We start from the raw sequence: 18,188 nt of genomic DNA, 5'->3' as shown, positions 1-18,188 counted from the left end.
AGTGCCACCTGGGAAGGCCTAATATGTTTACAGTATTTTCTAATTATAAAAGCAACATATGCTCATTAGACAGAGTACAAGGAAGCATTTATGGCTTGTACTCTTCTGTGCCACATTTTTTTTTCTGGTTCTGAGAACTCAGTAGCAGTAGAAAATTATTTGTGTCATGGAAATCTGCCCTCCCTTCATGCCTGGGGAACCACATTCAAAAGTCCATTCTCACAAGTTATTGACAAAATAAACTAGTCATTCATTGCCCAGACGCCTGGAGTGTGGAGAATGTTGTCAGTTGAGGGCTCATAGATGAAAAGAGACATCGAGTTCGCAGCTCAAATTTATAAGAAGGCAAAGACAATCTTAGTGAGGAGCTGGAAAATCACTTTAATACACCTATGGGCCAAACATTCTGCAGGATGACTGACAATAGGATCAAGAACTTTCCTGGCTGGGCATACTCCTCGGCCCAGCAATGTCCCTTAAATGAACTTACCCCCAGGACTAAGCAAGGATGAGCACAGATATTAGCTATCAAGCTGTTTGAGATATTCAGTACATACAGTTAAGAGCCAACTTAAATCTCTAATAACATGAAGGTCTAAGTGATGCTCACCATGGAATACCCATGGCCATTATAAATAAGCTGGCCTGGGTTTTTTAGTGACGTGAGAGCTAATTCAAATAAAGGGCTGAGTGAAGAAGGTAGATTATGAAACAGTATAACCCGTGTAACAGTATAACAAAACCTATTATAGGTTTTGATTTTTATCATATAAATGCACAAAGGGAGACTGCAAACTGCAAGGGGAGTGACTGTCAGGAAGTGGAAATTTGGACACAGACCTACCCATAGGAACACTGTGTGACTACCAAGGCACAGATAGGAGTTATCCTGCCTCAAGCCAAGGAATGCTCAGCACTGCTGGCAACCTGCAGAAGCTAGGGAAGAGGATTTGGTAAGCAAACTGATGGATGCTGACGGAATTGGGAGTTTTCTGAAGGAAGTAGCTGCATCAAGGGGACAAGGTGGTGGAATCGAGGGACCCTGGGCTTGCCTCTTCTCATAAGCACACCCAGACTGTAACTACCTACCAGATAATCGTCAATAACAAAGACTGGAGCCTACCCAAAATGATATTCTACATCCAAAGAGAAAAACTCAACAAGATGGCAGGAAGGGTGCACCATTATACAATCAAACCCCAACCCCTCAGGTGAGCGATTTGCCTCTCATAAGTATTTAGGTGGAAAAAATATTTTAAGGGAGAAAAATCTGTGGTTCTCACACAAAACCCACTTCCACATTTGTTATATTACTCTCAGTGTGGGCTGATGTTCATTTTCAACTTTTTTTAATAACAAATAAACAGTGATTATCAATTAATCAAAGTAATTAATGTACCTTATTAAGTTGTGATATGCAGTATATGATTTCAGTTAAACTTTCAAAGGAACCTGTGTTTAAAATTGTCAAGTCATTTCCAAACTCTTGTTACATCATTTTGCACTTTAAAAAATGTTTTGCAGGGAGTTTTTTTCATTTCCACTGAGAGTTCTAACTCCCCTCCCAACCCTCCAAATTCCTACTATGCTAAGGAGGTAATCTAGGGTATCAATGGCTTTTCATGGACTTTCCTAGATTTCTTTAGATGCTATCCTAAATACCTGTCTGGTTTTCCTTAAGGGCCAGAGTGGTTTGTTTTTTAGACAGAAACACACATGGAGTATTTTATTGATACCTCTGTGTGGGTGTTTGTATTGGATTCCTTCAGCTCTGTTGCCATGGGGTAACAGGATGCAGATGAAGTTACACTTTCAGGAGGAGATGGGTGCCCGTGCCAGCACTCTCATTAACACTGTTTCTTCACTCTGCCCTGGCTTACCCACACACCTCACCTCTGTGTCCCAAAGCCTACAGAGATGAAATTAAATTATCTGTTTAATCATCGTGTGTGAATGCAACACGTAACTTACCCCTACTCTGAGAAGCAGCAACAATGGTACATCTAAAGGAGATTTTACTCTTAAGCTTGCAGTTTGTTCTTCTATATCCTTGAGTGGTGGATGGACAAGTGACAGCAACTGTCTTTTCCAAGTACAGAGCTGGTGTGTGGCAAGGGTGCCACAGCAGGCTGAAGACCAGGGGTTTTGGATCCCGACCCTCCTACCTCAGGCCCAAGGCACCCTTGGGGGCACCAGCAATCAGCAGAGAGGCTGGGCATCAAGATACCTGGGATGTCCTGGGAAGTGAGATGAGCATCACACCCACAGGTATAAGATGCTTGAGGATGACTAGTTGGTACCTGAATCATAGAGAAGAAACAAAGTGTTTCCAGTGCTGCTTAAAGGGGCTAGTAAGAAACGTGCATATGAAACCAGAGCATCTCCACTATGGCATGGTAACCAGAAAACAAGGATCCAGACTTTGTCTGTCTGCCTTTCCCTTTTATTCATTTAGCAATACTATTGTTTTAGTTTTTAGGGTTTCTAGCTGAAAACAGAGCAGAAAGTCTTCTTTGTAAAAACAAAAACCATAAAACCAGACTGATTCTGATTTTCATATCCTACTTTTCTAGATTGTTCAAAAATCCCCTTTGATCACAAAAATTCTTCTGCAAACAGTAAAGACCTTTGAAACATTCATTCCTCTCGCTTTCCTCTTTAGAAGCATTATATTTTCAACCACATTTTGAAAAACTGCTCACATCCTAACCACCAAATGAAATAAAACATATTGTAAAAAAAAAAATTGGGTGTTTTGTTTGTAATATGGCATTTATTTTTCAATGCACATATCAGGTCAAATTGTAAGAACAAAAGCATCTTTGCCCTAGTGGAGCTCTCACAGAGTCTGCACACAGTTTACTCTCAATACAATAAGCCTATTTGACCAGCTTTCTTATACCTTCCATACCAAAGGGCATACCTACCACTATGGTTTGTAGTGACTTAAAAAGAAAAATTGAAGCATATCATTAAGAAAAATGCTGCAAGATGTGTCTATGAAGAGGACTGTGGTTGTTAAGGCGAGGGGTGTGTGGCCTTCTACAGGCTGTCTGGGCGATGCCTGGCCTCACTCTGAGAGGAAGTCCCCATTTCAGAAAGCAGTTAGCTCACGCTCGTTTGGGGTTTGTGCTCTTTGGAGCACTCCTAGCTTTGATGTTCTTCTTGGGGCTGGCTGGTTTGGGAGCAGGTGGCTTCCCCTTGGGCTTCGGGGCGTTACTGCGACTGGTGCGCCCTGCTGTTCGCTTCTTGTCCTGGGTTGTCCTCTGCTGTTCCTGCAGCCTCTCTTCCCACTGCTGGGAGGCAATGTGTACATGTGACCATCAAATATGTCTCACCTCTTCATGCTATTAAACTAATATCCAAAATAACATGTGTTTTCACTGTAGTATACTCATCATGACATTCATGATTATCATAGCTACTCTACCCTGTGATGTTGAGTACGTATCCTGTAACAGGTGCTTTGGAAAGCACTTGATATATATGGTCATGTCTTGACATGCATTTATTTCATTGAAACAGCCCTTTTAGGTAGACACCATTGTCATGACTGGGAAACAAGCATACTGATGTTATTTGCAGAGCCAACAAAGTCAGAGCTGGGATTGAAATTTACCAGCCTGACTCCACAGCCTAAGGCCCTTTGTTGTTGTTGTTCAGTTGCTCAGTCATGTCCAACTCTGTGACTCCATGGACTACAGCATGCCAGGTTTCTCTATCCTTCACTGTTTTCTGGAGTTTGCTCAGACTCATGCCCATTGAGTTGGTGTTACCATCCAACCATCTCATCCTCTGTCATCCCCTTCTCCTCCTGCAAAGGCCCTAATGTATGCAATTTTTCCCATAGGCCCTGTAATGCAACTTTCCTATACAGTCAGTCACTCTTAAAAGGCTTTGCCAAGGCTAAAAGCAGAAGTGGATCCAGCCTCACTAGGAAGCTGGGATTTCTTACCACACTTAAAGGTTCACCTAACTCTCTTACATCTGAAGGAAGATGGAAGCCCCACCCACATATAGTAATCCACTCATGTGTTAGCTACCCAGAGCTGATGAGAAATGCCATTCTAGACAGTCAAGATTCCATGATAGAAAAAGAATTTACTCTTTAAATATGAAAATGTCTAAGAAAAAAATGAAAAAGAGTCTACTTGAATAGACATTGCTTTTCATTATAACACACATGTCCCTACTTTATGTTAGAGTATAAAAATTAGACCACAACCATAGGTCAGGCAGTAAAAATACAATGAAATGAAAAACACAGTCCCCACCCTCCTAGGGCACAACTCTAGTCCTAAAACAATAAACTTATTATTGCGTATTGTTATACCATGGTGATATTTTCATATTCTTAATATTGTTTTGGAGTATTTGCTGCCAAGGTGAATGACCCAGTTATGATTCTTGAAAACTTTCTTTCCTCTCAACAATCTCAGTTTTCAAGGTGGACTTACCTTCTAGATTGATTCTTCTAATCTACTGCAGTCTTGGAAACCAGATAACCAACTCTGCTAGAATTTTCTGTTCAATAAGACAAAGTGTGCTCCTGAGAAGCTCATGAGTGTTTAGCTTAGATGCAGCAGCAGTGTTTGGGCCTGTTATTTAGAAAAGGACTCAGTAGAAGAGGTTGTGTTGAAACTACCTTCTCCATGCATGCAAACACGCTCAGTTGCTCAGTCACGTCCAACTCTTTTGTGACCCCATGGACTGTAGCCCGCCAGGTTCCTCTGTCCACGGGATTCTTCAGACAAGAATACTGGAGTGGGTTGCCATTTACTCTTCCAGGGGATCTTCCCAACCCAGGGATTGATCCCATGTCTGCTGCGGCTCCTGCACTGGTAGGCAGATTCTCTACCACTGAGCTACCTGGAAAGCCCACCTTCTCCATAAACCAGTATTAATATACACTCTCCCCTTGCTCAAGAATTTTCATTCCTGCAAACTAAGAGAACATAGGCAGTTGCAGTATCTTTTCTGAACTGGGTAACACAAACTCTCCTGCATACATCTAAACATATTTTAAGCAAAAGGGATGCTTTTAAAATCCAAACCAATAACCTGATTTCTTTAGTTCTGGAATGATTTCACATCTCTGGCCAGAAAATTATTCTAACTCCTCTAACTGAGTGACCAATTTTTCTATGATGTTACCGTTAAATTATGGATTTGACCACAAAAGTATTACTTTTTGTATATGATTTATTTTGACAAAAGTCTTGAAATTATCTTAAATACAGGGAAAGAATCTTCTCTGTACAGTGACAGTGTGAATTTCAAAAGCAGATATTCACACCCATATATGTCTGTATTAATACCACTGGATATTAATTCTGTTGAAGCACCTGACTGTCTGCTAAACAAATTAAATATAATACAATAAAGAAAGCAATAAATAAATTTAATCTGGAAATGATAAAAACCAGTAGATCAGTATTGAATGCAACCAAATCACCTTTGAGACTGAAGAGAAATTTATGATAAAAACTCCACATGAGAAAAGTTATTCTGTTAATTACCTATTCAAAAGACAAATACCGCTACTGTTGCTGGCTCCTATCATAGCCTAGCTGGAGCTAGGTATGGCAACCCACTCCAGTATTCTTGCCTGGAGAATCCCCATGAACAGAGGAGCCTGGAGGGCTACAGTCCACAGGGTCACGAAGAGTCAGACATGACTGAGTGACTAAGCACAGCACATGATAACCTAGAGATGAAAGAATGTGAAGAATTCCCAAATACATGCATTTAAATCCATATTTATGAGTTCCTAATTATACTTACTACGGATCTTTTACTGAGTTGGTCTCTCCATTTTTCAACTAAACAATTTTCGAGAAGCATCATCCTGAAAAATGTAATTTATCTTAATAAGCAATGCTAATTATGAAAGTAAAAATTTCAAAAATACAGAAGTCCAAAAATATAAAATACAAAAAATTGTAAAAACCAAAATTCTTCAGTAACCATTAGCCCCACAAGTCCCCATTTATATTTTACTAATATTTTCTTTCAGTGTATTTATTTTACTAATATTTCATATTTTATTAGATCACACTGTACATTTAGATCATACTGTATATTTCCTTTCAGCATTGTATGCATTTTCTTATATACCTGAAAAATTAAAAAAATATAACTTTCCTAACTATATAAATTATAACTATGGATATCCATAATATATTTAACTATTTCTGTACAGTTGAACCTCCCTTTTGCTTAGCTATTATCATCAGCATTGCACTGAATATCACTAGTGTGCACTGGCTAATTATTTCCTTAAGATAGATTTATGAAAGTGGAAATCTGGGGTTGAAGAATATGTATTTTTTTCTTAAGGTTTTCAATGCATAGTGCTAAATTATTTTCAAAATGGTTGAACTGTCATTTAATTCACCAACATTAAGACTAGGTAAGAATGGAATCTTGCTTTTATTTGGGTTGGAAAACTAAGGAGGTAAATATTTTAATGTTTATTTACTATTTGTACTTCTTTTAGAACTTTGTATAGACTTCGTACATGCATTTCTATATTGTAGTCAATGTTTTAAATATTTATTTAGATGTAAATTTATACTTACTTTTAAAGAGTAACATCACTATCTTTTGTTATACCCATTGCAGTAATTTATTTTTTGTCTTTCTCTTTCTAAGAAAATTGTTTTTGCCTGCCTGGCACACAGGATCCTAATTTACAGACCAAGGATTGAACCCATGGCCCCTGCAGTGGAAGTCTGGAGTCTTAACCACTGGACCTCTAGGGAAGTCCATGTCTTTCTCTTTTTATTTTTGATTTTAATATGCACAATATTGTCATCAGATATGTGCACTGACATTTTTCCTCAAAATTTCTTACATTACTTTTATGTTTACAGACTACTTTATTTTTCAGGTAGTACACATTTATTTACTGAACTTTATCTTTTTTGATTAAGATTTTAAAAGATTTACTTTTTTATCCCATTTGAAATTTATTGAGTACAAAGTGAAAATACATACTATTTTCCCAAGTAAAGCTATTTGCAACATTTACTAAACAGTTTAATTTCTATTGATTTTCCACATCTCTTTCATAACAGTTCTTGCATGCATTATAATCTGTTGCAAGATTTTCTTCTCTGCTTTATTTACCTACATGCCTACTGTTGCACCACATGACTTGAACAAATGTAGCTTTATACTAACTTTGCTCATGACATAAGGCACATTTTCTCTCATCCTTCGATTTTCAAAATCTCCTTTACATGTCCTTACCACTTTATTCTTCCAAACGATCATTGGCATTATTTGTGAAGACATAAATCTCAATCATCCAAAAGATGTTTACTAGGATTTTGATCAGAATTACACTATCTATAATCTAACAGGGAAAATGACACAAAGGCTGTTATTTAACTCATGTATTACCTATTCAGCTGTTCAGCAATCCGGCACATCCTCAGAGCTGCTTCTAGTACTGGAGCATATATAAGCATCATAGAGGAGATGAGCCCAGAAACAGTCATTCAAAGTTCATTCATTCAATGTCTTTAGAAAGACAAGATATAAGCAGTAAAACAGCTTTAAAGCCAAGAGCACAAAGAAGTGTGAAGATGGTACTAAGTACTGATAGACTGAAGAATAAGAAAGTATTCAAGTGAAGTCAGTATCAAAAAGTGGTTTTTTGGAGAAATAGAATCGTGAGCTGTATATCCAGGAGGAATAGGAAGATTATTAATGGCAGAGAATCAAAAGGAAGACTTTTTAAATAAAAATGAGTAGTTTTGCTGGAGAAACGAAGTGAAGCAAGTTATGGGGCTCTTTCTGGAACCTGTGCTGAAGGGTTTGATTTTTATATTTTAAGGACTTTTTATGTTGTAAGGATATATATAAAAAGATGTTATGGAAAGATAAGTGAGGAGACACACTCCCAGCTGGAGAGATGCATACAATACATGTGTGTGAGTGTGTATATGTGTTTATATAATACTCTAGCAAACAAACATAAACTAAGTGTGGAACTGGGTTTCAAATGGCCATCGTTTCTTGATTCATAATTTATTTAAAAGGTCTTAAAAATAAATATTTGCTACAATAAGATTGATTTGAAAAGAACTGGTTTTACTCAGTTTATTTGCTTATAAGTTTCTGAAATCAGGTAATAAATTATGAAATTGATTTTTAAAGAGGCACTGAAATACTCATATTTTCATTTTTCCTTAATTCTATGAAGAATTAACTGATGTTTAGGATATATGATATCTCAATCAAACCATCTATTAAAACTGATTTTTTTTAAAAAAAGCTAGTGCTTTTTTTAAACAAACAAACAAACAAACTAGGACTTCCAAGTGGGATTCATGGTTTTCCTAAGCTGTGTGCAGTTTTTTTCTGCCCCTCTGTGCCTACCGTGAGCGCCACTCGTAACACATGATGAGAACATCTTGATGAGGCAGGATGTGTGGACACTGGCAGGAAGAATTCGTAATAAGAGGGACTTGAGTCCGAGGGATGGGTGATGAGGACTTGAAGATCTCTTTCACATCCACCACTGTCGTTACTTCATTACAGCCACTCCTCTGCACGGCTTTTATTTTTGCATGAATGACTGCAATTGAAAAATCGATTTAAGTGTTGCCGAAGCTTTGGAGAGAAATATGGATGGTGTACTCCTGCCAACTCTGAGCCTCTCTTAAAGAATCACTCCTGTAATTATGGTCATGTCCAAGCTGCCCGAATGCAGGCAAAAAAGCCCACACAATCATATGCTAAATGTAAGGCCTCCCATATTGTCAACAGTGTCTTAAAAGTTCTGAATCATGCTGCAAGATAGAAAAGGAAATTCACAAGCAGGCTTACTCTGGGATCTGTCTTTGGATCAGTGACTGCTCCACATGGGGCTACAGGTAGAGTTTCAATACAGAATCCCATGGATCCTTCTCAGCCCTAAAATTCTATAATTCTATGATGAGGGTTTTTTTTTTTGGGGGGGGTGGGGGCCAGGAGAGAACATCAGGAAATTTAGTTACATAGAAGTTTGACTAAATTTTGTAGAAATAATACTATTTTGTCTTTCTACTCTGTCTTGTATGATTTGAAGTGAGAATCATATATTCTCAGATTCAGAAGGCACCTGAAAGTTTGTGTGGTTCAATCACCCATCTGCTGCTTGAACTGTTACAGAGAAAGTTATTACAGTCCTAACATTCTCATGTAGGAAGGAGTCTACATGAGAAGGAAGATGACTGTTCTCAATTCTTTAATTTCCCAAACTGCCAAAGCAGGGTCTGTGGTGGGCAGAGGTGGAACTATTATTATGGATGACTGGTAATGTCACTACGTCTGATCATGCTTGCAGTGCTGACTTCTTTGGTCCCTTGCTATTACCACCTGCCATGGTGGTGTAATCAGCCTAGGATGGATCTGTCTTGGTTCCATCCTAGGAAGCTGGTTTATGAAGGAGTTAAATAATTTAAACAGAAAATAGTTTCATCATCAATGTGGTTATGAAGCAATGATGCCTCAGAGAACAGTATGACAGTGAAACTCAGACTGGACAACTAAGTAACTAAGGCTGGACGGTGCCAGACAAGGGGCTAAGTGGATCAGATTAAGATGATATCTACATATAACAGGTTTAAAAAACAGTAACAAGAAGCTACTAGAAAAGACAGTGTTTTGCTTTTTTTTTTTGGTTGAATTACCCATTTTGGCTATGTGTGGTTCTCAAATATGACAACCTAAATAAGAGGTTATTTTTTCAGACTTTTATAGTGCCATGATCTTCCTGCTTTTATGTGGGTTGTATAATACAAAGGTTCTTATGATATAAAATTTCAGTTTGAAATATGGAAAACTAAGTTACCAAATAAAACAAACATTTTTACCCAAATAGTTTCCACTATTTCAACAGAAATAATTTAAGAAACACACAAAAAACCCATGAAATAGCCCAAAAAGATATTTTAAAGGAACACATTTTTAATTAAATTTACTTTAAAATTATGATAGTAGAATTAAATTCACTGAAAACATTCAGGACAGCGTGATTGACTTATTCTCTGAAGAAAGTGCCGACAGGGTCTTTCAAATAAGAGAGCATTTAAACTGTGCTAATACTTCCAGCCATAGGCCTTGTGATTAACATATTCCCACAGTTTTTTAAAAAGTGTTTTTATAAGTAAAAAGATACGTGTGCACATCTTAATTCTTTGGTCTCTGGGCCTCAGGTCAAATCCACAGATCACTTACCCATCCTTTCCACAGCAGTGAAACTTTTTTTTCCATCCCCTCCCACCGCTGCCCTAAGGCCCTGTGGTGAAACCATGAGAGAAGTGAGGTGATGTCCTGGCTGACAGAACTTCTGGACAAATAGGACAATTAGGATCAGGATGTCACACTTATAATCTGATTCACAGCACTGCCCTCACCCAGGTAATTTACTTAGTTTTTACTTGATTTACCCAGAAAAGCAAGATATATTCACAGTTGTTATTGTGCCATCTAGGACCCACATGACTGAGAGAAATCACCAACCCGTTTTTTCACTTCATGACTAGCAGACCGGGCTGTGTCATGTGCCAAGTCCCCAAGCCAATGGATTCAGCAGATGATTTACCGTAACTGTAGTTTTTGCTTAGATACGTTGCCAGGGTTGGCTTCACCTTTTTGCACTTGCACCGGTCTAAAGAAGACAAAAAACAGACAGAATGTTGAAAAAAGTTTCAGAAGTCACTCTGGAAAGAAGAAAGAGATGGAGCCTTGAGGCTAACGAACTTACCTGGGCTTAGGCGTTTACAGTCAATGTCAAGAGGCCTTTCCTGTACCATCATGTCTGGAGTGATGTCTATCCACTTAACGTCTGAAAAACACACAGGGACACATGGGTGTGGTCAGTGACTCCAGCTGGAATAAGGAATCATCTGGAGACACTGACTAACATGGCAGCACACACAAACACACACAAATTCTAAACAGCAAAAATTATATGTGATTGTCAGCTACTTCTTCCATATAGACTCTTTGGGCTTAGGAAAGACGACTTATGGTTGAGACTGCTTATCCAGAACAAACTAAAGTGAAGGCACATCCATTTAAACTGGTTCATACATACAGCCAACCTGGATTTATCCAACATTTATCCAACCTGGATAAATTACATCATTCCCTTCTAAATCTATTTTAAAATGTTAATTTTCCAAGTTGACAGTTTACACTAATCAAAATAACCAAAATAGTCCCCAATTCCCATCTCACATTTTGCAGAAACAGTCCAGAGCTACCCTTCAAAGAAGCATAACCCTGTATCATTTCTATAATTAAAGCAATAAATGTTTTTTTTTTCTAAAACTGAATTAGAGAGGAGCTTAAATTTCCCCCCTTCACTTCACCTCTCCACCTCCACGTTTTGGGCAAGGCTCTGAGGTATAACTTCAGAAACTACACTAAAGCAACACCATAATTTCTTTAAATGTGTAGCAACTTGAGTCAGGGATAAAAGGAGGCAAAAATATTCTTAGATTTTATTTCAAGAAGTGGATTTAAACCTGCCTCTTCTTCCTAGAAAAGCAGCAAAAAGACTAAAGAGAAAAGAAGGAAGTGGTGGTTGAGTTCAAGTTAACTAAGATGCCACAGACGCTGGCATTGGGTCAAAGACCATGAAACAGACATCACAGTTTTCCAGGGCAACTAAATTTATAAACTGTACTCCTGGTGGGAAGTGACAACTAGTACTGCTTTTTCAGAAAGAGCTTTCAAGAGCTAAAGTTAAGTGGAGAATCCTGGTAGGAGTGTTTTATTTATTAAATGATATATAAAAAGTGCTGAAAGCTGGTTCAGACCCAACTGTCACTGCTATTACTATTTTATTACTACAAAGAAAAACTTATCTAGTGTCACCTGTCTAAGCAAAATCGCCCATCCCTCTTTATGGGGACATGGTGTTCTTTAGCTCCTGAAATTCCTATGGAGAAGGCAGACTTTTCCAGAAGTCAAGTCACCAGCCCTTCCCACCTCCTCCAATTCGCCTAAGAAGAATGGGGGGCTGCCTGACCACCCACTGGCAGCTGTCAATGTGTCTGTCGGGTTCTCACGTGGCAGTGACAGTCCAGAGTGCCTCTTCAACCCCACCCCCCACCTCGGTCCTTCCCCGTCTCACCGTCAGGGAGGTCAGTGACGATGGCCTCAGGCGAGATGCACACACCCCGGTCGTAGACAGGCAGCTCATCGCAGGCCAGACTCTCAGGCCAGCTGTGGTTGTACATCTTCATGAGGGGCTCGCAGTCGTCACGCGCGCGCTGGCACACCGACTTGCACGGCTTAATGGGGTCGTGCAGGAACTCTAGGGTGCAGATGGGCGCGTACATGGCACAGAGGAAGAAGCGCAGCACCGCGCTGCAGTTCACCTCCACCAGCTCCTCGTATTGTTCGATGGCCAGGATGGCGTTCTCCTGCGTGCTGTGGTGCAGGTGATTGGGCATCCGCGTGATGTTCCAGGGCATGTGCCGGCACATCGGGATGCGCACCGCTTCGCAGGGCGCGCCGCGCACGCCCAGCGCCAGGCGCAGCCACAGGCACAGCGCGGTCAGGATGGAGAGGAGCATGGTACTGCCCTCCCGCGCCGCCACCCCAGTAGACAGAATGGGCGCTCCCTAGTCTTTCTCTCTCCCTTCCCGAAGGAAGAGGTCCTTTAGGGCACAGGGGATGTGCTCTCCCCAAACTCCCGTGGGCAGCAGTGCGCGGCCTCTGGGGCCGGCCGGGGGTATCCGCAGTCCGGCGCGCGCGGCACGAGCAGCGCCAGCCCTCAGCCTCCCCGGCGCAAACCCGCCCTGACAATTCCAGTCCCCGGCCCGGCAGCTCCGAGCGCAGCCAACCCCGGCCATTGCCGGACCTATTTATCCCGACACTTCCCCTGACGTGGGCTCGGAACGCTCCCTTGGCAGCAGCAGGCTCGGCGCGGGCTCCCCATCGGCCGCCCCACCCCCCAGCCCTCTCTTGCAGAAGCGGTGACATCATCTCCTCCGGGTCGCAGCCCAGGGCTTGAATCCTGCATTCCCCCAAAGTCCCTCCTTTTTAGTCTGGCCAGTCCTTTTTCTTCAAACCAAGAAAAAGAGCCTCTGGCAGTCGTTTCGGACACCGGATCCAAGAAGGTGCAAGATACGATTTCAAGAGAGGGAAGGACCGTCTTTCGAATCAAAGCTGAACTTTGCGCCCTCTGCCTTTTGGGTTCCCCAATTGTGAAGCTGGAGGGAAATGGGAACTTCTGCTGCTCTTTACCTCCTAAACGTACTTGCTTTCTCCAGTAGGGGGCATGAGAAGCGCCGAGCGGTGAGACGTGTGGGACCCGGAGAGTGCAGTTGGAACAGGTTGGACACATTATATAAGAAAACCGCCCCCTCCCGGCCCTGAGTTGTATAGAATTTGTTTTTGTGATTACTGTCGTGGCTAGTAGACATTACTTTGGGCTCAGGTTTTTTTTTTTTTTTTTTTTTTTCCAGAATGGCCTTTGAGCTGTACTTGCTCCAGGAAAAGAACTGACCGACGGTGTCACAGCATCTTCCAGTTTGAGAAATGTCTTCCGTCTAACATTTCTCCCTTTTTCTCCTACTCCTTGTTTCCCTTTTCAACTTGAACAAAAGCAGAAAGCCAAGACGACTTTGATATCACAATCTGAAAGATTTTTTCCTCCTTTATGCCAAGTGATTTCCAATCCAGCTGTCTAACATCTTGATTTACTTGGAAACTGTTATTTAAATGAAGAAACTGTGTACCATGGAGATCAATGATGTATGTTTTGTTCTCTCTTTTATCTTATTTTTATTCGGAACAGGTAGTAGAATCCACTGCTGGCTCAGCTATCCCCAGAAAAGGGAGGCTTTATTGTTCCAAGTATACACTGATTTGCAAACAGTAAGATTTTTGGTATATTTTCTTAGGGCATTAGAATATGAAAGCATGTTATCTGAATGGTAATCTTCATGGTGTTTAGTTGGAAATCTGAACTTAAGACAGACATTGATTTTCTCTCCAAAGCTTAGATAACAGAATTAGTTTAGTTTTGACTCTCATTGGGACTGAGGATTACAATAGCCCAATAAAGGAAAAGCACAGCTGATGTTTACTGAGCATGTACAATGCACTTGATGTGTAAATAAACCTTATTTATTTTTTCTGGGTACATGAATCAAACATGGTTAGTTGAAAAGGTAAATGAGACAAACATATTTCAGGATTCACTCAAGGAGTCTAGTTTTATTTATGGGAAGCCCAGAGTAACCAAATACAGCAGGGCCCATCTAGAGAGGTATCTTTTTTTCTGTAGAAAACCAAGCTTCAAATGCCAGTGCAGGCTAGTGAAACAGCAAGCAAACAGGAGAGCCCAGATGAGATCTCAAGTTGTTTTCAGTATTAGATTCTAGTAGGTCTAAACCCTGGTTTAGTGAAAATGAGTTTCAGCCCAAGTTCCTACCAGGGAAGAAGATACAGTTTTGAGAATGAACTAGGCTCCCTGCCCTTTTCCTAAGAATCAGCTGAGGAGGGCAAACTTGGGGAGGACTCAAACTTCTATAGCTAGTTTGGACCTGCTGCATTAGTTTAGCTCTGCAAGTACCAAGTCACGACACTTCAGGTATTTCCTTGATGTTCTCAGATGGAATGTCCTTTAAGAAAGGGAGGGGAAAAGCTGAGAACCCTTCTCCATAAAGCTCCTTGCTTACCCGATTAGGTCTGTTGGTACTTTGGCTTTAGTGTTTCTAGGAGAGGGTGGCAGCATTGAGGAATTCATCTGGAGAGTGTGACAACCAGCCTCCCTCTTCTTGCCTGGCGTTTAGCACTCAATCCGTTACCCCATAGTTGACACTGATTTGCCAAAATCTCAAGTAACTGGGGAAGTTCCCCTGGTCATTGGCTTCTCTCTGGTAGCTCCTCTTCAGTCTCCTCCAGGGCCTGCTTCCCTGCCCATCCTTTCAATGTTGGGAGTTCTCTAGGGCTCCATCCTCAGCCCTCTTCTCACTCTCTACACTCCCCACTGCTCCAGGTTGTCTCAATCTGAGCACTAGTGTCAAAAGCGCTGGATAATTCTTTTTTGAGTGAGCCATGGGAGCTGGGGTGGGGAGGGTTGTCCTGCACATTGTGGGTAATTTAGTAGTGTCTTTGGTCTCCTCCCACTAGATGCCAGGGGCGGCTTGCCCTCTATCCCATTGTAATAGTCAAAAATGTCTCTAGATATTGCCAACTGTCCCCTGGGAGACAAAATCACCATGAGTGGAAAACCACTCTTCTACTGTGCTTTCTGGGTTAAGTGACCAACTAAATGCCAATGGCTTCCAAATCCAGACCCCTAGGCCTACTGGGCTTCCCAGATGGCCCTAGTAATAAAGAACCTGCCTGCCTGCAGGAGACATAAGAGACGTGGGTTTGATCCCTGGATCAGGAAGATCTTCTGGAGTGGGAAATCGCAACCCACTGCAGTATTCTTGCCTGGAGAATCCCATGGACAGAGGAGCCTGGCAGGCTATAGTCCATAGGGTCGTATAGAGTCGGACATGCCTGAAGTGACTTAGCAGGCACACATGCAAGTCTGCTGGTCTCTGGAAATGTTTATCCAACTGTCCCCTGGGTATTTCTATCTGTATATCCCACAGTCATCACAAAATCAGCCAATCCTAAACTGAATTCATCTTCTGTCACTCAGGACTGAACTTTCAGTGATCCAAACCACTCAGAGGAAGTGGTCTTCCTCCAAGTCTGTCCTTTTCTCTAGTTCCCAACTCTTCCATCCTCTGCATTGCTACTACCAAGGTGTTTACTCAGACAGTAGCTCTTGTTTAGATTGTGACAGCATCTTCCTCATCCCCCTGCCCTCTGCCTTGCCCTGCCATTCTCCACAGTGACCTGGGGGAGCTTCCTAAGACTTCTACCTGATGACACTCTCCCTAGCTTTACATTTATGGTTGGCTCCAAAACTTTGGAATTAATAATAAAGCCTTAAAAGGATTTTCAAGGCCCCAAGTGATGCCTCATACTTGAACCGCCAAATCATACTCATTTCCACTTGCCCCGCATCTGTCTCTCATCCAGGAATGCTCTCTCCCACGTTCACCTGCCTCACTCTTCCTCATCCTTGAAAAGCAGATCAGGTGAAAAGACTATATAAACTTTGAAAACAAGGTGTTTTTTTGTTTTTGTTTTTTTTTTAAATTAACTTATTATTTTAATTGGAGGCTAATTACTTTACAATATTGTAGTGGTTTTTTGCCGTACATTGACATGAATCAGCCATGGGTGTACATGTGTTCCCCATCCTGAACGCCCCTCCCACCTCCTTCCCCATCCCATCCTTCAGGGTCATCCTCGTGCACCAGCCCTGAGTATCCTGTCACATGCATCGAACCTGGACTGGTCATCTATTTCACATATGATAATATACATGTTTCAGTGCTATTCTCTCAAATCATCCCACCGTCACCTTTTGTTTTTTAAATAGTTGCTTTTTATATTGAGTCCATACTACAGATTCTAACCTTACACAAACATAAAACATAAACCCAGTTAACGTTGTTCTTAACGACCCTAAACTTCCAGACACCAACGTGTAGGTCTGTGCTACTGTCAGGTGATGGGTGAGGTGATGGGTCTCACTGCAGATGTGGCCACCAGGCATGTTCCTGAGTCCTCAGCCCAAGAGCAAAGGCATAGTGTCTAGTCCCACAGTGTCTAGGGTCTAGACTAATCCCCATAGTGTCTAGTCCCACAGGCTCTCTACTGGCTGCCAAATGGCCATAAATGACTGATGTAATTTCTTCAGGAAGAGACCCCTTTTTACACTTTTAATTTGGAGTTAGTAGGTGGTAATTTTGATAAACTCAGCCATGGCCACAGGACTGGAAAAGGTCAGTTTTCATTCCCGTTCCAAAGAAAGGCAATGTCAAAGAATGTTCAAACTACTTACTGTACAATTGCACTCATTTCACATGTTAGCAAGATTACACTCAAAATCCTTCAAGCTAGTCTTCAGTAGTAAGTGAACTCAGAACTTCAAGATGTACATGCTGGATTTAGAAAAGAGAGAGGAACCAGAGATCAAATTGCATCATAGAAAAAGCAAGACAACTCCAGAAAAACATCTGCTTCAGGCTGCTAAGTTGCTTCAGTCGTGTCCAACTCTGTGCAACCCCATAGACGGTAGCCCACCAGGCTCCCCCGTCCCTGGGATTCTCCAGGCAAGAACACTGGCATGGGTTGCCATTGCCTTCTCCAATGCATGAAAGTGAAAAGTGAAAGTGAAGTTGCTCAGTCATGTCCGACCCTCAGCCTTCCAGGCTCCTCCATCCATGGGATTTTCCAGGCAAGAGTACTGAAGTGGGGTGCCATTGCCTTCTCCGTCTGCTTCATTGACTATGCTAAAACTTTGACTGTGTGGATCACAACAAACTGGAAAATTCTTAAAGAGATGGGAATATCAGACCACTGTACCTGTCTCCTGAGAAGCCTGTATGCAGAACAAGAAGCAACAGTTAGAACTGGACATGGAACAATGGACTGGTTCAAAATTGGGAAAGGAGTATGTCAAGGCTATATATTGTCATCCTGCTTATTTAACTTATATGTAGAGTACATCAATCCCAAAGAAAGGCAATGCCAAAGAATGCTCAAACTACTGTACAGTTGCACTCATCTCACACACTAGTAAAGTAATGCTCAAAATTCTCCAAGCCAGGCTTCAGCAATACGTGAACCGTGAACTTCCTGATGTTCAAGCTGGTTTTAGAAAAGGCAGAGGAACCAGAGATCAAATTGCCAACATCTGCTGGATCACCGAAAAAGCAAGAGAGTTCCAGAAAAACATCTATTTCTGCTTTATTGACTATGCCAGAGCCTTTGACTATGTGGATCACGATAAACTGTGGAAAATTCTGAGAGATGGGAATACCAGACCACCTGACCTGCCTCTTGAGAAATCTGTATGCATGTCAGGAAGCAACAGTTAGAACTGGACATGGAATAACAGCCTGGTTCCAAATAGGAAAAGGAGTACGTCAAGGCTGTATATTGTCACCCTGCTTATTTAACTTCTATGCAGAGTACATCATGAGAAACACTGGGCTGGAAGAAACACAAGCTGGAATCAAGATTGCTGGGAGAAATATCAATCACCTCAGATATGCAGATGACACCACCCTTATGGCAGAAAGTGAAGAGGAACTAAAGAG

General features: G+C 41.3%; 1 protein-coding gene across 1 annotated transcript; it reads right to left on the bottom strand.

The window, feature by feature from the left end:
- On the bottom strand, positions 2,754-12,970 carry SFRP4 (secreted frizzled related protein 4). Its single transcript, XM_005679147.3, has 6 exons — positions 12,137-12,970; positions 10,760-10,840; positions 10,598-10,663; positions 8,389-8,587; positions 5,785-5,848; positions 2,754-3,296 (listed from the first exon to the last, which is right to left on the bottom strand). The coding sequence occupies exons 1-6, from the start codon at positions 12,579-12,581 to the stop codon at positions 3,111-3,113; spliced, it is 1,041 nt and encodes a 346-aa protein (XP_005679204.2). The 5' UTR covers positions 12,582-12,970; the 3' UTR covers positions 2,754-3,110.

This window comes from Capra hircus, chromosome 4 (genome assembly GCF_001704415.2).
Source record: "Capra hircus breed San Clemente chromosome 4, ASM170441v1, whole genome shotgun sequence".
Classification (NCBI taxonomy): domain Eukaryota; kingdom Metazoa; phylum Chordata; class Mammalia; order Artiodactyla; family Bovidae; genus Capra; species Capra hircus.
This window is presented reverse-complemented; position numbering and strand designations above follow the sequence as displayed.